Source organism: Sander vitreus, chromosome 12 (assembly GCF_031162955.1).
Source record: "Sander vitreus isolate 19-12246 chromosome 12, sanVit1, whole genome shotgun sequence".
NCBI lineage: Eukaryota > Metazoa > Chordata > Actinopteri > Perciformes > Percidae > Sander > Sander vitreus.
The window spans coordinates 14408573-14431458 of NC_135866.1; the positions used below are offsets into that span (position 1 = coordinate 14408573).

A 22886-nucleotide genomic window follows, 5' to 3' on the forward strand; every position below is an offset into this window, starting at 1 on the left:
ACCTGCTGCTCGTGCCCACATCTTACTGGACTGAAACAATAAGCATAATGAATATTTCTTCCTCCGTTGTACCTGGCAGGGACAGGATGATGTGTCATTATGTTAAGGGCACCTGAAAATGTCATGAAGAGCGCGTAATGTAACTGCTCCATACTGACTTTGACAAATAGAGCTGTCATAAAACTTACCAATTAGGATTCAGATGTTTGCGCTGGCCTCTCCAGCCTCAACGTCTGTGTCATTCAGACACTGTAGATGGCGACTGAGCTGGAACTAAGCATTTGAGTCTGACTGAGGACATGAGAATACTGATGGAATGTCATTTCTGATAGAGGTTCACAACAGTTCTACTATAAATGGTTTCAAAGCTATTCAATGTCACGCTGAATTCCCACTTTTGAAGCCTCGTGGAGATTTCAGGCCTGTGCAAGCCACAGGGAGGGAATCTATAGGCCTATATGTCAATTTGGTTTTTGATATTGAGATAGATTGAAGTAGATTTTTTTATTTTTTTATTTTTAAAGATTTGTATATGGTTACCTCACGGTCTTCCCTTTTGTGCCCATCACACTCTAAGCACCATGCTAATTGTCAGTAACCAAGTTACTACGGTGCCCGTCATACTGAGCGCCATTTAACTTGAACTGGTGGAGCGTGGCTTAATTGTCAGTCACCTGTGGAACTAAATCTTCCAGAGCTATTTCAGAGACTGAGGATTTGAGATTTTCATCAGTCACAGATATGCTAGTTAAATGAACATAACAACAATTAATCCCACATTGAATAATGATGCGTCACTATCCTGGAGCCATTATCGGTTGAAAACTGATTACATAACTGTTTGCAGTACGCAAATGGCACTATATCAAGAGAGGAACACTGAATCTTTCTTTTATGTTGTAAACTTTTTACGAACTGTATCAGCTGGATAGAAACAAATAAAGACTCCTGTGTGTAGATCAGTCAGCAGCTGCTCCATAGGTTTGCATGTTATTAGCACTGGTACAGGGACATCAGTAGGAATGAATGGTCTTCCTCCTGACTTCTTTGTAAAATGGTGTTGTCAGCTTCATAACGAAGCTCCCAGCTTATTGTCTCAGCATGCATGGGCGGCACAGGAACGGAGACAAAAGGCGTGGGAAATTGCATGGGAGCTTGTGCCCAAATGTGTCGCTATTCTTGGCCCTCTTTTTGGAACAGCACAGAAAGAAAAACCTTGAAAGGAGTGAAAACGAGAAGACTGCACAGAATTGTATACTGTAGATGTATTGCTTCTCCGTAGAAATACAGCAGACTTGTGGTTTTGCATGTAAACCATAGAAATAATTGATTATAATGACTTGTGTTTTGGCTCTCCAGAGCATCATTACTACCCAATGAAGAGTAGCAAGAGTGTAAAAAATATCAGCACTAAAGTAATAGTTTAAGTAACTTTACATTGTCATAGCAAGAAGGCGTCAGTTTGTGGCTGACTAATGTTGTGAATGGCAGTTCAATTTATTTTAACAACTGCATGTATTGTTACAACATTATGGTGCTGAGATACAAGAATGCAGCTGAAGGCCAGATGGTGATGACAGATTACATTTCTTGTTATGTTGCTGTTGCAAGAAAGAAATTGGAGAAAGAAGATGATCCATGTAGCATGATCGTTTGAAGTGTATGTTGGCGAGCAAGATAGTGACACATGCAAAGCTGGAACTAGTCTTTCAATACCCAAGCTCTTTTCTTAAATGATACAGAAGCCTGATTGAAGGGATTTCTTCTGAGTTTGACTCTGACCTCTTTTGTTAACCGTAGTCTGGTGCTTCACAGAGATGTCAACAAATAATAGCACATTACAGCTATCTTTGGTCATTGTTTTCAGTGAATTGATTCACCGTAATCAAGCCTATTTCATCCCTGCTCACTGACGATAATCTTTCAGGTCTCTCTATGTTGCTGTGTAATATTACCAAAAACGATACAAATATTACTATTTCTACATTACAATTAATATTACAGAATTCAATACCACTTCAAAGCTATTGCATAAAAATTAGTTTGTAAGGCAAGTTTTAAAGGATGACACCAGAAGTAAGCGGGGGTTCGCAAACTAATGTGTAGAGGAGGAGGAGGACTGGGAGCCACCAGCCCACACAAACCTGCCAGCAAAAACTGTGCATCTCTCTGCAGCTTCCTCCTACGTACTCTCACTGGTCATTTTGTCATCTTCTACAAACCAGTGTATGCCGGCGTGTTTCCAGCTGCCCATTCCCAGTTTTTGAAATTCACACTAACCTTTTTCTTTCTTCAGTTGTTCCATTCTCTCTGGCCAAGTCTGCATCACCCACATGTTTCTGCATCTTGAATTTCTTCATCTGACACATCAAACAAATAGTAACATATTGGCTGCAGAGTGGTAGTGATGGTGATTGCAAAATGCAATGGTCAAAAAGTCAAGACTACCGCCTATTCATCCACCTATGCACGTTTAGTAGATTTGCAGGTACAAACACACCATTGTTTCCGCTATATACATTTAGCTGGTCCTTCAGCATTTAATGAAATGTCATGAAGTCGAAATTACACGACTCTGCAGAGCTGTCTGCTATACTGAACTCAAGCGAACAGTCATACAGTCATTGTCTCTCTCTCCCCTTTGAGGGTGAGCAACTGGAACAGTGACAGGACGTCATCACTCAAAGTCATGACAACCAAATAAACAGCGCGAGTACAGCATTTTGACGAAAGCCTCTGCGGCTGTTTTACCATGAAAACCACGTTCACGTGGGTCCCATGAAATATGACGGCTACAGTAACTTTGAAAATGGCATTATGGGCACTGAATTTGATGAATGTACTGTTTATCAGACCCCAGATGAGACAAGAAGCTAACATTAGCGAACCCTGCAGTCCCTCTGACTCCCCGCTGCAGGAGACGTTGTCTTCCCCCGATACGCTGTATTCACTTACCGTTTAAAACATGTTTTAGGTTAGTGGGGATGCGTACCGACATGCCAACATGAAAAAACCTAGTAATGTTCACTCAGCATTTTGCTCATAAGTTTATGAACCCATGCTAAAGTTGCTAAAAAGAGGAATAAAAAAAATTATCTTTTGGAAATACAAAAAAAAAATAATTAGGAAAAATCCAACCTTTAAGGACACCAATTTTTTTTGTGAATGAATAATATATCGTAAATAAATTAATGGATACTACTATACTGATAATACTATGCATCCTGATAAAGTTCCCTTGGCCTTTGGAATTAAAATAGCCCCACATCATCACATACCCTTCACCATACCTAGAGATTGGCATGGGGTACTTTCCATAAAATCATCTCTTAAAGGTGCAATATGTAATACTGACAGCTAGTGTTTAAAATAGTTACTGCAGTACAAATTCAAAATACTGGAGAGAGTCGTCTCCCCCGCCCCCTCCTCCCCAGACTCGAAGTTCACGTTGGTTGCCAGTAGAGATGTTCCGATACCGATACCAGTATCGGCTCCGATACTGCCTTAAACGCCGGTATCGGGAAGTACTGGAGTTTATGCACTGATCCAATACCACGTAATAAAGCCCTAAAGAAAATCTACGTTAAAGTAGTTTATTTATGTTCTTTTTCCGTTATAATTGTCTGTCAAACTGCATAATAAAAGACAGTTCTGTGGCATTCATGTTTCACAAAGAGTTTAACCTGAGCCAGACTGACAACAAAGATAAATAATATCACATCCATACAGGGATAGTGGTATACAGTTGTTAAAACATAATAAAATATATGACACACTGGTATCGAATCGGTACTCGGTATCGGCCGATATGCAAGTTCAGGTATCGGAATCGGTATTGGGAAGCAAAAAATGGTATCGGATCATCTCTAGTTGCCAGGCTGATACCGGAGCATCACTGTCTCTCTCCCATTCAGTCTCATAAATTCTCCATCTTTCTCTTACACACACTATACAAACGCACAAGCTCTCTCTCAAAACCTGAATTTAAGAGACAGAAGCGTCTAGAATTTTTTCACAACCTCCCACAGACGTCCTCAAACCTATCATTTTCTCTGCAGTGGAGCAATGGTGACGTATGCTCATCGCTAGTGCAGCTGAATTTTAAAAAGCTCTACACCCACGCTCAATACCACTACTGCAAGCATAATTATCATAAACTTTTCTCTGCCGTCTGTAGCCCTTCTGTCTCTGTGTATGATTCTCCTGACTTTTTCATTTGAAAATATTAATTCAGTGTCGATGCAAGAAGGGGAGGGTAAAAAAGGGTTCTGGTAAATTGATGTCCTTTTGAAAATTGGTAGGTCATTGTGTAATCACTTGTCCTGGTTAATCATTTAAGTGTGGAGGAATCAAAAGCACGTTTGCATATTTTGTGTGTGCGTGTGTGTGTGCGTGTGTGTGCGTGTGTGTGTGTGTGCGCTTGTGTGTGTTTTTGCTCGTACCGGTACACGTATTCCTGCATGCACAGATTGGCTTACATTGCACCAAAATTCTAAGCGATTCTTATTGTGAAATTTGGGAATAAATGCTGTTGTACATTTTGAGGGGAACACCTCATTTCAGTTTTCTGCTTGTGTTCTTGTTATCAAAATTATAATTCAGATCTTTCAAGGGAATCCACTGTTTGACAGACCTGTAATATTTGGTGGGAGTCACATCAAGGGTTAATTGTGCCACAGAGAGCTGGATAGTCACACCCAGGAAAACAATGTTCCAGAGGAACTCCCTTGACTGCCCACACTTACTGTTATAATTCGTAGTTTCGTAGTTTACGTTGTGTTTTAGTCACATTCTTCACAGCACATTTTCAGAAACTAGTAGAAAATAGTTTTCAAATAAAGCCTTATACATGCTAGGCCTTGCAGTTCTTCTGTTACAAGCGTTTCCATTTTGGTATGGCAAATAGGCAAAATTAAATGAAAAGGGGATGTATCACTGTATCTGAATATCTGAAAGCAGATAAATAATTAGGAAGGTAAGGACCTTAAATTACATTTAAAATAGTTAAAATGCTATTAGACCATGAACACATTTACTTATGCGGACATTCATGCAGTCATGGACAAAGCACATTTTTTTCTCATCTCATGGTATGTTCAGTTAAAGCCCTCTCCAAATGCTTTAATGAGTGGCCCCTAGGACAGGGGTTCCCAACCTTTTTTTTTGTGCCAGGGACCAGTATATTCATAAAATAAATTCCAGGGACCAGTTGTCAATTTTAATGCCTAAATTTTAAGATGCAACATTTTTAAACCTAGGATGTTACTGTTTTATCTATAGTGGTTGTTTGCATATTATGAACAAAATGTTTCCTTTTTCTCCCATACAATTAGGTCTATTTCAAAATCAACTCACACAGCACTCACTCACTCACCAGTAGGTGGCAGTAATGGCAAAATGTATGAAAATACCAGCCCATTTCACCTGTCAAATCTCTCCAGAACCACTAAAGACTATCACTTCAACAGAAACTTAGTGTTTTCACTCACCAACAGGTGACAACAAAGGCTAATTGTACAACATACATAATAAGAGCCAGTTTCAACAGACAATTTCAGAACTACACAGCAACTCACAGTGATGTCAGCCAATCATTTCTAAAAGTATGAAATTAGAGATTGAGCTTTAACCAAAACAAAAAATACCAGACCAACAAGAACAAAACTGTTTTAATGTGAACATGAACTGTTTATTGATATTACTGTAGCTGTGCACACAACAAGCTGTTCTTCCTGGGCTTCGATATGCAGCCAAAACAATGCACACAAATACCAGAATATGATCAAACAAAATTTTAAAAAGGACCACTTCACAAATGAAAATGAAAACAACTTACAGTCTGATATTCATATCAGTGAGACCCCTGGGATTGCTTGGCAGCCACAAAAAACAGATGGAATATATCAAAACTTGCAGCTGAGCGTCCAACTCACATTTCTTTTTTGTGAGTTTTAAGTTTTGAGGGCTTCATTGCTTCATTGCATATTTCACCACAAACAACACGCAACGGATTTAGCGCCACGGATTCATATATCAGGCATCGTATTTATGATTTAAGCTTGACTTGCTTTTCTTTTTCTGCTATTTTCGTGTTGGTAATAGCCTTTTTTACTGGAACAGTGCGCAATGAAACGGGCCGTGGAAGTTCGCTGGGGACCGCTCATCTCTGCACCTATGCTGCAGCTGCCACTTCACGTGCACCGGTCCGGTCAGATACATAGGCCTACGTCCTGAACCAATGAGCCGCTAAGCAATCACAAGGCTGCTGCTCAAAAAAACACATTTTGATCTAGTCTGTTTATTGTTAAATGTTTTGGATGAAATAGCATGAATGTTATAGCACTTAAAGCAATTTAAAAAAGACAATTATAATAGACAACTAAAAAAAATGAACATTATTCTGGGAATATTTCAAGGCCCGGGCCGGTACTAACGGGTCAACCGGGGGCTGCCCTACAAAAAAGTCAACACCCAGTCTTGTAACATTCATCTTTATTCTAAACAAAGCAACTTGCAGCATGACAATAATTCAGCATATTTAAAAACATTATGTTTCGGCAGATAATATGAACACAGAGTTGCAGTTATCAGAGAGCTCTGGTGGTAGTTCAAACTTATTATCTTTTAGCCTTTGAGATGTGTGAAGGTGTGATGTGTGAATGATGAATTAACACAATATTGATTACAGCCCAGATCCATGTCTACTTAGTATTTCTAGAAATACTCAGTAAGAATTTTGATTCCTCCTCCCTGTATTCACTTGACTAAAAGATAAGTAAGGAACATTTTTGTTCTCATTAAACCTTGTGAGTCACTTCTGCACTCTTTGGCACTGATTTGTCATACAAAAGCTCTCACTGAACACCTCTGATTAATACGGATGACACACACGTGTGTGTTTGTGCTTTCAGAAAGTAGATAACATCAGAGGTTTTGTTCTGGATGCTCATCAGGTGTGAGTCGTGCTGCTGTTGTGTATGTGTTAATAAGGTCAGCAACACCTTATTAACAGAAAATTTAGGCGGTGTTCGACTATAACCACTTACCAGCCTTATGCTGATTATCCAAAGTCTGGTCACTGCCCTCATCGACTGTTCCTGAGGAAGCAAACTGTCTTCTTAAAAAAAGTGAAGCGTTCGTAAGCTTTACTTAGTGCTAGGCGGTATGACCAAAAATTTGTATCACAGTATTTTTTAAGATTCTGGCGGTTTCACAGTATATCACAGTATTTTCTTTCTTTTGCTTGACTGGGCCTTTTATATAGATTTATAATGGCTTATTTTACTGTCAGGAGTACATAGAATATCACAAACACATATTAATGTCATACTAAAAGCTTTGATTACTAAAGGGTTTGCTTGGCTCCACAACATTATCCAATAACGTTATATGAAGGAGAATGCATGAAAGTTACAGAATCTAAACTATTTTTATTGTGCAAACTGCAAAGTAGTAAAATAAACCTAAATCGATTGAATACACACATAAACAACTTTAACATTGTTTCCCTTTCAAAACAAAATAGTTGTAAGATAGTTGTATAAACACTACCTTAGCCACAGGTTGTTGTAGAAAAGTGGGCGACTGAACGTAGCTCCACTGTCAGCCTCCTTCGGTGTTTGAATAATGTTAGCAGGTTGGCGGTCGTATTTCAGCGAGGCAAGACATCTTAAATCCAGTGTTTCAATCATTGCTCTGAACCATTTTTTCTCCCGTCTTTTTCAACGGTCTGTAGCGGGACCATAGGTGGATTGTTATTGCGTTCATAATGTTGCTCCGCTGCATGCTTGAAGTGACTTGAGCATGTAACGTGAAAATGTCTTTAACGTTAGCACGGCTGAGTAAAGTTAGTGCAATCAAGTAATGTTAGCGCGACGGGCAACAACAGTGGCTAAATTATGTCAGATTTTTTAGAAACCAAAAACTTGGGAACAACAGACAGCTCCTCTCTTGAGCATACGTTGTTCTGGTGTATCTCCGGTCTTTCTTCATCCTCTAACTTTCTTCTCTGTTCTTGAATGTGCAATAGCGACCGGAGCCTCTCCCAGCTTAACAGACTGTTATGCTACCTGGCTAGCTAGCAGTTATAATGTTACCCAACATGCCGTCTGGTGGTGTAAATGTGAAATTATTAGTGTTAGAAATTGTTTAAGTCACAAATTGTTGTGTGCTATGGTGTTTTATCCTGTTAAAGAGAGTTAGTTGTGGGTTATTAATTGTTGTGTTATAAAGTTACTACCATGAGGGAGAAGGGTACGCAGTTAACAGGGGTCCGGTTCTCAATTCACTCTTTATATTACTTTAGCCGTAGCACTCTCTGTGGCAATGCACCGGTATTACGGTATATGAAAAATTCATATCATACGGGAAATGAATACCGGTATACGGTATAAACTGATATACCGCCCAGCACTAGCTTTACTCGTGGCTTGGATAATCATGCAATAGGCTAGACAACACCAGCACTCGTCGCACGTTGTGTCTATGTAGTAATATAAACACACCAGTGCTGTCGGTCTGTCATGTCTGCTGTTGTAACGTATCTGTTCCGTGCTTCCTGCTAATAGGTGTTCAGAAGGTATCGCAACCCCTGAAATTACTTAAGCCCTGAAGATAATTGATGATACTGTGAAAACCTTTCCAAGTTGAACCACTCACTATTTCTAGCCATAGTAGGTGACTGCAGCATGGAGACATCTGAGGGAGGTTGTCTAATTTAGTTAGCTCAAACTTTGACAATCATTTTCTTGTAGGAATTTGTTGCTTTTGAAAGAAATTGGAAAAATGCAATCTTCGAATCAGTATGCAGTTCCTTACTGACTGCACCGGTATCTTACTGTTACTGACTTGTTAAAAAAAGTACCAAGAAAATCTTTTGTGTTGGTAATGACTTTGAATGTAGCTTTAAGAAAGTAAACGGCAAAGTCAGCTCAGAGCCATGTTGGCAAAACAACAGTACACTCTTGTTTGTAAAAGTGACACACAGGTAAATGGATATATGGCCAACACACACAGAATGACTTCTGCTCACATTGAGGGTGATCTGTACACATAGATACGGAGACGGAGGGTAATTCAGGAACCTCAAAACATCTAATCCAGCAAGCTAATCCAGTTTTTCTGAAAAACCATGCCATCAAGATACGGTTACAAGAGGGAGAAACATTTAGCTGTGGGACAGAGGAGGAGAGAGGAGCACACGAGAAGCTCTGTTACCAAGTCAGCACTTCGAAATCTCAGGATTTGCCACAGCGCAGGTTTCCTCCGGACCGACCCGCAACAGAGACAACAGGATAGTGGATTAACTTTAATCCTATCAGTGTTTCTTATGTAGGAACCTGTTAGCCAACACCTGCATTAGGAATTACCAGGTACCAGGAGGAAACGACTCCAAGTGAACCGGGACACATGGCCTCTCTGGGCCACTTCTTCATACTGTCCAGTAACCGCATTATCAGATCTGCATGGAAGGCACATCATGGCCACAGCATGATGCAACTGACAAAGGAGATGGTTTTTTTTTGCAGCCATGCTGGACAAAAGCGACAGCAGGAGCTGAGATTTGAGCTGCAATGATATTTTCACAGCAATGCCTGATGGAAGCAAAAGAAAACCCCACGAGGAGAGGAATATAAAACATGACCAACAATTTGGACTGACACAGGACATCTTAGGCTCCTGGTTGTTTTCTTTTCGAATGGTTATATTGTGAGTAATAAAAAAGTCCCTTTGAGGTAGACTATGTTGCTGTGCTTTGGGGGTTGTAGACGAACTCGACACCACCAGATCCAGTGGAGCGAAAAGGACTGCTTGCTTTACAATGAGCCTCATATTATTCCAAACCCCTGCTTCCTAGACACAGGTAAAGGCCAGCAAAGCCAGCTTAGATGGGACCTCACTTCACTGTTAAGGCATCTTGACATTTTACTGTTAATATGTAATACTGTCTCTCATAAGAAACCTCCCTCATTGTGTATGTGTGGAAAGGTTTCCTGGAACCACACCTTAAATATTTTCAATTGTTCCAATTTTAACACCACTTGGTCTGCTGATAAGAACACAAAAGGGAAGAATGCACCAAGAAACCCCTCCAATATTCCAGTACTCGCACATACTGTACATTAGATGAAATGGCAAAGGCCTTGATTTAGATAAGCTTAAAGTAATGTCATTTTGGGGCATGTTTTTCCTTCAACGTGAAGAAATGATCAGCGTTTCAGCTATTTGAGGGCTTCAGGGTGTTTTTGTGGAAAAAAGGGTTTTTTTCATTAAGTGCTGATTGGCACAAAGCTGCTGTGACACTTATACTTCAACTTCCAGCTTCATGGTTATACTGGATTTCCCTTAGTGACGCAGTCATGGTTATACTGTATTTCCCATAGTGATGCACTCTGAGAATGGGCAGTCAGTGTTGCCATGTTGTTCTAGGTTTTCTCTGCCAAAATCTCCCATAAGCAATAATGCTAAATGATCATGCACCTGTGTCAGGGTTTGTATCTTATATAGAAAATGTTGTAATGAGAGGTTTCAATATAATCCAAATTATAGAGGGTTGTTCTGATGTGTCATAAAAACATTGTTCAAGCAAATTATACCAATGTTAATGCTAAATTGATATCAATTCAACATCAGGAGGAACATGCCCCATTTTTTGTTTCCTACAAGCATTTTTCTCTTTTTGACCACAAAGAGGCAGTGTTCCAGCCCAAACCGCGCTGTAACTAAGTGCTGCAGAGTTGAGCAGGTAAAATCTGGCTTGATTCAGATGATGCTCTTTACAAAAATGGCCCCATTTCAGCCCACCAAAGCATCATAGCTGTGAAAAATAGGAAATCAAACAAGAACATGTAAAGGCTGTTTGGTCCATTAAGCTTACACTCCACTGTGTGGGCTCTGTAGTGGGAGCCATTGGAACCGTGGTGTGTAGTTGTGTGGATACTTCATTTTACTAACACAAGTTAAGTTTGCATTTGTGTTCTTTTAAGTCCTGTAGTGAGAGGCAGGAATTTTTATTGTGTAAGTTTTTCCCTATCAAAGATATCATGACCAAACTGTGTACATCCTATTTAGTGTAGCTATTCTAGACCCTTTAATTTAATACAACGTGGTGGTCACTAAAATGTGGATAAATTAACAAAGAACATAGTGAACTATATTGTCTCTTCTTCCATTAAACATGGGAAAGTATCCCCCTTTTTGTGTTTTGCCATTGGTAAGAATGCACAAAGTGTCCATTCATGGCTGGTAGTCTTTGTTGATTACAGCAGTTTCTGTAATCAGCTCCGTCTTCTGTCAAACGCATGCTCATGTTTGTCTGTTTATTTCTTTGGGGCTACTAGCAGCTCCAGAGAAAGTAGGAGGGCGTGTTTAATGCCTGTGGGATCCATTCCTTGTTTTCCAAGTGTCCTGGGGGTTGGAAGGCAGCTGAAAGTTCAAACAGAGACACACTCCCTCATGCTCTGCATAGCAAGAGCTCAGAGATTAAGGGGTTTGTCTGCACCGCTAACAACAAGGATTGCTCACGTAACTTGCCAAGGAGAAAGGGTGATTCTTTTTTTTTTTAAGTTGCAACTTTTGCAGCTATTACAGATATGAAGTTTTTGCAAAACAAGCTGTGGATAACCAGTTTTTCTTTTGTTCATCTGCCTATGCAAGACAGGTAGAACAAAGTGTGTGTGGAGAAAGCAGCTACCATCTAAATGCCTCTGTGAGTAAAGGAGCCAAAGGATGCAGCTGGCAGCGAGGCTTTGCTCTAACTTGTTTGAAGTTTTTTTTCCATGTCAAAGGTGAAGGATTATGCCTGGCATAGGAATTTAGTCTTCAAATGAAGGACTTCAAGAGCTGAATCTTAACTCCTGGTCAGAATGTGAACATTGGCTTCTGCTACACGCTTGTGAATGAGAATGTATCTGTAAATCAGTTTGAGTGAAGTGCCATGCTATTCCTTAGCAGTGGGACCGTGGATGCGACCCCTAGGAGTACAGCTATTGGCCAACAGCAGCAGGGGAAAACCGTTTATCACATCTCTGTAATCCTGAACGAAACACAGGGAGATGCCCCGGTGTCAGAGTTGGAAATGGGCCGGGTCACCCACACCCTGGTTAAGAATTGCCAGCCAGGAGGAGAGATAATTGGTGTAGTGCCAATGGAGAACAGCCCCAGGCTGGGCAGGGCGCGGCAGGAGCTTGACAGGTGGCCCTCCCTGAGTGTCATAGGTAGAGCTGTAAGGCAAAGAGAGGAGGTAGTTGTGGAGGAGAATGAGGAGGAGTTGGAGGAGGTGGAGGAAAAAATGAAGACAGACAGGTTTTTGAAACAGCCCTCCAAAAACTCAGGTAACTCCTCACAACAAGGCAGAGACGTGGCAGAGTCAGCCGCTCAGACAGACACCCAGGAGCAACACATTCATATCTCAACATTACGATCTGTCACCGTCCATGCTAAAGGGCTTATCTTTGGGGAACATGGCATTGTTGCAGGACATAGCTCTCTGCCCCGGGCCGTGTTGCGAAGGTCTCGCCAGGATAAAGCCCCGCTGGGTAGGAGAACGGTGAGCATGTATGGCGACTCAGTCAAGCAGCAAATAGATTGTCAATCTGAACTTGAAAGGCGGCTGCGGAGGCCCAGGAGTGTGTGCATGCTGGCAGGCCCAGGCCAAGTCCTGTCAGAGACCCGGACCCAGCAACCCTTCAAGAGGGAAGGCATTTTAGAAAACAACCAGCAGAACAGGAACAGGAAGGCTGAGTTGAGAGCTGTGGATGGCCTCAATCCTGTTGTGGCTCAGCGGCCTTGGAGGAGCTGGAAGCCTAGGCCTGTCAGTATGACAGTACTGGAGCTGGGAAAAAGGGGCTCTGATGATGAGATAGACAGCCAGAGAACCTGCAGCCACACAGGCAGCGATGGAGGAGGCTTTCCCAAAGGGGGCTTTCGTTGGAAGCTTTTTGGCAAAGCACCTCAAGATAAGAGCATGGAGATTGAAAGTGACAAAGACGCAAAGTCTTCCTCCAAATCCAGTAAATCTGATGCTCCAAAAAGTAAACTGAGCTCCTTGAGACGGAGCCTCAGCCTGCGAATCAGAAGGACCCGGCCCAGGGACAAAGTAACTTTAGGGTCTGAAAGGGAATTAAAGGAGTTCTCTCTGACTAAAAGTGCGGCTGATGAGACAACAATGCCTCCACGGCCTTTCTCATACCTCACAGGAAGAATGCTTTCAACTTCCAGTGAGCAGATTGAGGATGGGGACATGCATTACATTCAGTACCACAGCAGAGGGAAGGTCAAGGTAATGGAGGTACCCCTCTGTCCAACAAAACTTTCTTCCAAACCAGTTCAGGAAGAACCAAGCATATGGCAGCTCATAGCTAACCGTTTCAGGAGGAAAGAGCAGCCATACAGTGGCAAATGTGAAACCCAGCAGTCCCAGAGCAAAGAAACCGGGCAATATCCCCTGGCCGGGAACAATAAGTCACAGCCAGTCGCCATAGATACTCTGGCAGGCATCGACTCCTACAAAGGTCAAGGTAAGACCTGCAAGATTGCTGAATTCATTTCTCAGCTCAGTTCTCCATATACAGCCCCTCCTTCACTGCACAGAAAGTTACAGCTCAAAAGAAACACGGAAGTGCACTTTAATAGAAGGGCAGGCAAATGAAAAACACATGGGGAATTGTGAGTTTGGATGGCATTCAAAAATGTCTGGTTCCAGGTCCTTTGGAATTTTTATTTTAGGTACTTTAATTCTCCAGAGTTTTTCATGTGTGAACTGCTTTAAAGTTCAGTAATTGAGTAGGTAAGTATAGTTTGTATAGTGTGTGTGTGTGTGTGTGTGTGTGTGTGTGTATGTATGTATGTATGTATGTATGTATGTGTATATATATATATATATATATATATATATATATATATATATATATATATATATATATATATATATATATATATATATAGTATAATCACCAGTGACTGATAAGAACACATTACAATGGCTTTTTTTCAGTGGTGCAACTGTGGTGTAACAGCTCCAGTATTGTCTCTGTTACCCAGACACAGGACATGGGAGTACTGATAATTCTGTATGTTGGTCTCACAGAGACACCGCTTAAAGCAGTAGCATTAAAGCAGTTAGTGGCTTTAATGGGGATTCGTTTGGCAGCCTAGTAGGGCTAAATTAAGAGGACTTACATGCTATAATGATGTGGAGAAAAGAAGACGACTTAAGCACTGTGTTTAAAGGTTAACTCTGAAAATGGAGTGTGTTTGTCCAGTTGCCTGGAAGACCAGGCATAGAGAGATACATATGTGTAACTATCTGAATTAATAGCTGTGATTTTATGTTTTGTGCGTCAAGATCCAATTTCACACCTTCACATGAAGACCTAATTAGACATTTGTGACAACTTAATGACTTCTACCAATGTCAGGTGCACATATTCTGCATTTATTATCATTAAACCAACTTTTGAACCAGCAAAGCAGATACTTCATTCTCATACTGGCATAACACTCGCAATGGGTCCTGAGGTCAACTGATCTCCCAGTGTATTTGTATTCTCATATGACATGTTAGGATACCTATTCCTGTGGTGGAGTGTCAGTGGTATTTGTCCATTTATTCCACAGCAGAGTCAGTCAGTCAGGCATTAGGAATGTAGGTGTGCCGATCAGTCTGAGTAAAGTTAGGTTTAGTGTTCAATGCCCCGGGGCGGGCCTCGTCGCCTGTTGCTACCTGCCTAAGTGTTTGCTCCTAAATTAAATCCAGAAAGCTGAAGCCCAGCCCTCACAAAACTAAACACACACATGCACAAACGCACTCGGTTCAAGTGTTTCCTGATGATAACTTCTAAATCTTGTGAGGTTTGGGGGAAGGGAGCTACAGAGTGATGGGTTGAGGTGTGCAGACTGCGTCCCCACCCCCACCTGTGGATGAACAAAGCCACTCTGTCGAGCCCGTGGATGCATGAGTGATCAGTGAACCATGTGCTGAGATGGGGGCTCTCTGGGGGTCTTGGGTTTGGAGGAGGGGTGGGTGGCCATGCAGCAGTGGTGAGCAATGCACTTATCTAGTGAATGTTGAAAGAATGGGACTGTAGATAGAACTCTACCATTACATGGTACCTGCTCGACTCTCCTCAGCTCGACTAGACTCGGCCGTGGTGCCCCGTCCTCCATTTTCCATTGCAGATTTAGTACCGCCTCATACCTGAGGCGAGCGTGGCTGATTGTCATAGCGACGCCGCAGGAAACTGCCGTGACCTAATGTGACGCACACACAGAACGGCGAAGGTGTGTTGTTTTTGACTCTCGGCATGTGGCTGTTGCCACAGCCAGAAGAGAAATTTTGTTTCGAAAGAAGCTGGAGGCAGCAAAAAAAAAAACACCGTTGGCTAAACTATTTAAAAATGGCGGTTTTGTTCAGGACACCCCTGTCTGTCGCTAGCAATGATGACACAGTGATTAGTGATGATTCTCTCTGACTAATTAGTAGTCTGCGGGTTTTCACGTCACCTTTTGGTATTGGCTCAGCTCACTTGGAACCTGGACAGAGGTGGTACTAAAAAAAGTACCTGTTAGCAGGTACCAGGGACTTTTTTTCGTAATGGAAACCCAAAAAAGGCGAGTAGAGGCGAGTCGAGCAGGTACCATGTAATGGAAAAACGCCATAAGTACAAGGTGTCAATGGGATCCAGTAGACAGAAAGTGCTCTGTGACTGATTGTCACTGACTGTGTATTTATTCTGACTTGCCATTAGGCCTACCTACAGGTATTGACAATTTGAAGAAAATGTGTGTCATCCATTCTCCTTTATCTTATATCTGACATTACATTTATTCATGAGGACGGAATTCCCTGTGCTTTCCCTTGCTATGTCTCATTCACTTCCTGTGAATCCCTGCCAACAATATTTCCTGTATCAACTTTACCTTGCAGTTGAAATTAGTCTGCCTGCTTAATAATCTGCAGATTAATTTAAAAAATGCATTTTCTTATTTCATTAATGCCAGCAGGGGTGGGTGAGCCAGACTCCTAGCAGGTAATTATTTTCAAGACTAAATGGACACTTTTATGGAAATTAGGACAAATGGTAACACTGTGATAATGCCCTTTCCCCTGCTGCAGGAGAAATGGGGGGACAACAAGATATTGAAAAGTGATGCAGTTGTATGACATGTATTAATAACTTAATATAACTCATATTTGAGCATCTGCCATTGTAAATATCAGCTAGAGTACATTTAGTTCTTCGGGATTGTGGTTTAGTACTTGAGCAGCATCTACAGTTTTTCACCAACGCATCTACAAACTGTTTTTTGTTTTGAAGTTTGAGCTAAGGTTTGCAATTTGTAGATCTTCCTTCACTTTGTATGCAATGTTTCTCTTTTTAGTTCACAGTTGATTGTTCCCATCAGTTTGTTCACATGCAATGTTTTGGGTGGCAGAAAAGATAAATCCGACACATTCTTTGCCTAACTCTACAAATCAGCCAGTCAACCTGTGCATTGGGCAAATCTCATGTTAAATGAGAATCCTGTTTGAACCAGAATGTCCAATTTATTTTTGTCAAAGTGATCAATGCCTGTCTGCAGACAACACAAGGCTTTAAGTAGGGCAGGCCATCCAGAACGCATTAGACTACATGGCATAAAGAGTTTTTCCTTGTTTGATTGTGTTTGTCACTTACTAAGTTGAGTTTGTCTTGTTTGTTTATAAGTATTTTTGATAAAATAAAGAGGTTAGTGTTTGGGAGCTTAAAAGAACAGAAATAAGATCCTGACTGGGTTGTTTGCTGTGTAAATGGCTCTGGAGAGTGGTCACAATAGGAAGATGATTCAGGAACATTTTGTCAAGACAGGAATAATGAAAGTAGTCAGACAGGGAATGTTGGTCGGTCATGAGGTTGGCATATAAGGGAAGTAGAAATACTAATTGCTAGCTAAATTCTCACTCTGTAATCTATGACAGTAGGAAATCATGGTTAGAAAGTCAGAGTGGAAGTTTCGACCTCAAGGTTGTCCTCTCATTCCAAAAACCACTTCAGATTCACTGCACGTAGAAATGTCCGCATGTATGCACATGCACATGCTCAGGCAACCATATGCATGGGGTTTTGCTCGCATTGCATTTTCCTTTCTCATGAAATGGAATAAGTGGAGGGCGATTGTGCTTCACTACCCTCAGACAGAATGGTCATCATTATTTGAGTTGACATGAGCAGTGAAGTGAAAAACCTAGCAAACAAGCTGGCAATGCAGTTTCCCCCCTCGCAGAGACAAAGCCACTGGTGTCCTCTTTAAGCATCACAAATGCAGGAGCTTCCTGTTTCCATAAGCATTCTGGGACACAGTAATGTAGGGATACTCATTGTTAAAGAATGACGTAATACAGAGCACATGGATTCAATTAGGGCTTTTTTTTAGCATGGGACCAAACTAGTTGTACTGTATCTGCTCCAAGGATGGAAAAAGTTGGGCATTTTCTTTGTGTTACAGTTTGTAATGGGTGTGCTCGTGACAGGAAATGTATCAAATGATTTCCTTTCAACAATTTTTAATGCACAGGTTTTTTTCCCAACTTTGTGTAAAAGCTCCTCATTTCCTCTTCTTTTCTTCTTGTTAGTATTTGTATGTCCTTGAAAGCGTAAGTGGTGTTGTTATGGTCAATAATAAGGGAGTGTGCTGTTCCAGAAATGCACTGCTTGTCAGCAGCCAGCAACTCCATTTCTGTGTTGTCCTTTGATGACACTTAAGCCGTTTTCACATATGAACTCCGGACATTGTCCAAGGAATCAGTTCTTGACATACAGTGCATTCCATTTGTTCTCGGAAGTCGGAATTCTCTGAGGTCAAAGTCGGAACCGCTCCCTAACTCAGATTTCCGAGTTGGGAAGTCGGACAACCTCACAGTTGGCCTCGTGAGACCATCCTGATCTCGCGAGCTCCAGTTTTCCACTCGCAGATCAGTCTGGCACCCTGAGACAGAAAATTTGGAGCCGTTCGCCAAACGACCGACCAATCAGCGTTGGTTTTGAGGCGGGTTTAGGTGTGACACAACGAGAAGCGACTGTTCAGTCTAAACAACATGACAGCTTCCACGGATGAGATGAGCGTAGCTATCGCGCAAGTTTTATCCAAATTAGAAAGTATTCCTTCATTGAAAGAAGAGCAAAAAATGGCAATGGAGGCTTTTCTCTGAGGAAAATGTTTTTGCTCTTCTCCCGTCTATCACCAACATTGGTGGTGATAGACAGATGGTTTATCCAATCAGCTAACCAGTATTTTCGCCCCTTCCCAAAAGTTCTCCAACGGAAAGTTCCCAGATGGATATGCTGAGCAAATGCGAAGCAATCCATCTGGCGGAGTCAGGTTACCTCACAGTACCACAAGCTCAAAATCCAACATGGCTGCCCCGGGCGTCAACAGTAGTGAAAGCTGTGGTAACATACAGTGTATTAGCCCTTCTGTCTTATTTGTGTCACACTAAATCATTCTTACACACAGTCCTGTCCAATTTCCATCGGTGGACATGTTACGCTGTTTGCATGCACAAAAAAACAGCGTAATGCTTTGTTGTCAACTGGTAATGGCTAACCTGGCTAGAGTTAACCCCACGGTGTCATTCCCAGCTCCAGCTTCCGAGTTCTGAAGTAAATGGAATGCACTAATAGTCCGGAGTTTCCCTTTCACACATGTAGCACACAACAGGAGATTATCCATGTCAGATACGTTCTCATTTACTGGAAATACTCCATTACGCAGATTACACCGTGTCACGGAGCTGTTCATAATTTGGTCATAAACCGCTGAGTCCCTTGCTGTTCTTGAATCTGTCTGGCGATTTTTACATTGGCCCTTAGCGACGGAAGTTCCCGAATCTCGTCGTCTCTCCAATTAGACAATTTCTTTGCTATCTTCATGTAAATCACCATTCTTCTTCACCCTCGGATGTTTGTTTTCTTCAGGTTTTGCGCGAGCTACATGAAACGTCATCAACACGCCCACTCGCTTGCTGTGACTTCTCACACTTTGGGCTCAATCAGACATTACATGGACTTTGTACTAGGAAGGTGGCAGGCTAAAGAAGGGTTGTCTGATCCAACTAATTCGGACATTTGCGTTCTCACATACAGCTCCACCGGGTAATGTCTGGATAATTTAAGGGTTTGGACTGCATCTGTGAAAGAGGCTTTAATTTCCCTGCATGGTTATCTATGGATTGGCCTTCATTTGAATGTGTCCCTCTTTAAAAGTTTGATTATGTGAACTAGGAAAATATGAGAAAAACATCTGTGAATCTGGTGGCTTCTTTTCTGTTCATTTAAAAAAAAATAATTTACTCTGTTAGTTCTGTTTATTTCTCTCTGATTTTTTTGTTACGTTACTGCAGTAGGTGCTGAAGACTGAAACCTTTCAATGTGTTTGTTTAATTGCTAGTTGTGACTGTAAACTTTTATCAACCCTCAAATATATATTTAAAAAAAAAAATCATCATATAAAGTACAGGGAATGCATCTGTAAATAATAGGTCCATACAAAAGGACAGGAAATCCAACAAAATAAGGCAGTAACCTTATCTGATACCGTCTCAGAGAGCTGTGACCTGAAACTGAATCAGATGGGTGTCTTCCCTCATGTTGAGACATGTCAAACCCACACTGAGAGGGCTTAACATGAGGCGTGCTGTTTATAGACTACTCTGCTCCACACAATGCTTTGCTTGGTGAAAGGCCCTTCTGTTAGCAATGAACTTTTCTCCTCTCCCACAACAAGTGAGACATCCAGAGCAGCACGAGCCTCTTTGTAAATAAAGGTCAGAAAACATTTTAGCGAGGGTTTTTTTTTTTTTTTTTTTTTTTTAACTCTAATTGTAGTATGTAAAGGATGTTTTGGCCCAGGTTTGCTCAGCTGTGAGTCATGCAGGCTTTTAGCATACATTTTGGAGAGAAAATAGAAACGCATCTTATATTGACAGTGGTTACCTTACTGTTTATGCTGTCATTCTTTTCATATTGGCATCACCTGGGGCACTAAAGGAAACCACCATTGCTGTAACAAACAGGCTAACTGTAATGATGGCTCCCTGTTTAGTGTGTGAACACTTGAATTGTTATGGTTTAGAAATGGGAAGGGAGTGTGGGGGGTTCACCTGGTATTACACACCTTGTTGCTTGTAGACGGGGTGTCTACACTCCCGTATTGGAGATGGTATGCTTCTTGGGGGGTTCAGATGGTGAGAAAGCCATAATCCAAAACAGGAAGGTGGTCTTTGTTCTAATGGTTGTTATGACACATAGTTGTTCTCCATCTCTGTGGGAAACAGACACCGCTTGTAGAGTTGCCATTTGTGTTTTTAGTTCTGAGGGTTTGTATTGTTCTTTACAATGCTCGTTCCCACTGCCCTTTTTCAAAGTGTGATCATCCAGTTAAAGTCTCTAACTCACTGGAAAACCAAACAAGTTGAATCAAGCCTGATAATGGCTGTCTTTTAAAATGGATTAGCTAAATCCTGTTCAGATATTGTGTTGAAACCTTATATTAAAATAGGCTGCATAGATTGTACTTACCATAGATGTTTCACAATTCCTTTTTGGCAGTTGTGTGTTTTTATATGAGCCAATTGGTCAGGGAGAAAGAGAATGTTTACTGACTGGTTGTTTTGGTTCTGTGACCACCGATTAGTTTTGTTGATCTTGATTGATTTGCTGATAACTTTCTTGATTTGTGAAATGCCCAATTTGGCTTATTTAAATTGCTTATGTTCAAACAATTGTCCATTATACATATATGTTGAATGATAATGTGAAACCAGTTATTCTTTATTTTTGCAGGTCTAATGTGTTAAGTTGTTATTGTTTGAGTCACATTGTCTAAATCCCCATTGGGAATAAAGTGCAATGAAAAATATGAAAAGAAAGATTGCTTTGCCTGGAGTGTAGGGCATCAATAAAGCTTGAAAGTTTGCCAGTTTGAAAGGCTATATCTTTCTAACCATTTGACCCTTTTAACTTCAGTAAAACTTGGTCTAGCATGGCTCTGCAAATCTACACTAAACTTTATAAAATGTTGACACAATCCCACTGGTTAACTGCAGAGTTTTTGTGTGCAGATTATAAAATATGATCGAAAAAACTAGGTGAAATGACACTGAACATTGTATAAAAATGTATCACAAAAAAGTATCCCCTAGTACGTCAATGTGTACTAAATACCTGACCAAACTGTAGACAGGCTTCATCATATCTATATGACAGCTGAATCCATCATAAAACTTGTTGCACACACTTTACTGTGATCCAATGGGAAATGCTGTTAATTTGATATAATCTGTAACTGGGGTCAAATGGGTTCAAACAGATGGATTACATTTCAATGCTGCTTGACTTAATTTCCTATTGTCTTTTTTCCTTTTAGACTCTTTCGTCAACAGCCAGGAATGGACATTGAGTCGGTCAGTGCCAGAGCTGAAAGTGGTGAGCAACTTTTTATATTTTTAACAGTCCCTCGGTTTATTTGCCCTCCAAGGTTTCATTTTACTGACTGATTTGAATGCCAATGGGAAAGCATGTTCTGTCCATGTACTACTGGTTTTACAGAGAGGGAAAAGTTGAGAGATTGGCTGGACTTTTCCCTGGCACGTACTGGGTGATTTTTAATGAGATGCGTTGGCATGGAGATGCAGGGTGGCTTGCAGCAGGATGCAAGATGAGTGACAGTTTTGGGCTAGACTAGTGACACATCCTGGGTCTGATCCCACCCGCTAGTGAAGCACACACACAGCCACTGCCAAATGCACAACTAACATCCTTACATGTTTTAATTTCTTCCACTTTTCATTGCCATGCCACACAATTCATTGTTGTGGCATCTTGCAAAAGAAAAAACTTCACTTGAATGAAAAAGGGGAATTCACAAGGAGCTGAAAGACAAACTTGCTTTTTTGGGCTTCAAACACTTTAAATGCGTCTGTTTCCTTTAATGTTTCTTAGGTGTTAATTGGCTGCTTCCACACAGGGGTTTGTTAAATGGACCTCAAAAGACTATATGAAGTGTCTCAAAATAGCTATCATTCTTTTCAGAGCGATCAAAGAATTGATGTTTAGCAACCAGGTCATACTGAAAAGAAGTTGGTCTTATGTCTCAGAAGTTTCTTTTTCATGCTGATGTAATAATGACAGGAAGTGGGGTCAAAACATTTCCTGCAGATAAGTTGAAATGTTGATATGGTGAGAAAACCTCTAAAACATCTGCTATGACAGTTACCTGTGCCCCGCTATTTTAGTTTTATAATGACAGCTAAACTGTGGTCAAACCTTATTTTATTGCCAGCTTTTGATCATTACATCCACACTCTTTAATATTCCCAGATCAAATCCAAACATCTACAAAGAAGAGTAAAGGGTTTGTACTGGAATAGTGCTAATACAGCTTTTTGATTTTATGAAGGCTATATACAAGCAGGTCACAAAGCCGAACAGTTAAAACAGCAGGACCACTGGTTCAGTGGTACATTCAAAGTCGATTTTTGTTGACTCATTGCTTTCACCGCACACAGCCAACAACTTTTGCTAACTTAAAGCTTATTCATAGTTTTTTCTGCTGGGGTACCACATGAGATATATATATATATATATATATATATACTTCAATTATAGAGAGGGTAGGCTGGGAAAGGCCTTAAACAGATCTTTTCTCTTGTGCCTCAAACTTCCCTATAATTAGAACCATACCTGACTTTAACACCCACTAATGATCTAAAGAAGAAGAGGGTGATGGTGGGTAGAGGAGGAGGAGGAGAGGGAGGAGATGAGGCATGTTGCAGCCTTTGTTGTTCCCAGACATGCTGGCATCATCAGCAACCCTCTGCCATGCATCACCCTGAAGGCGCTGTAGCTAGG

The 22886-nt window shown here is 41.1% G+C and overlaps 1 protein-coding gene across 5 annotated transcripts in view; it reads left to right on the forward strand.

Annotated features, from left to right (window-relative positions):
* Positions 1 to 22886, forward strand: part of agap3 (ArfGAP with GTPase domain, ankyrin repeat and PH domain 3) — a 121165-nt gene that overhangs the window by 32228 nt on the left and 66051 nt on the right. For 2 of the 5 annotated variants that reach the window (XM_078264002.1, XM_078264003.1), the window contains exon 2: positions 21403 to 21461. In XM_078264002.1, coding sequence (XP_078120128.1) covers positions 21403 to 21461 — 59 coding nt within the window. Of the gene's footprint in view, positions 1 to 9177; positions 9863 to 11479; positions 13518 to 21402; positions 21462 to 22886 lie in introns of those variants that run through there. The other 3 variants (XM_078264004.1, XM_078264000.1, XM_078264001.1) reach the window with 3 other exon arrangements.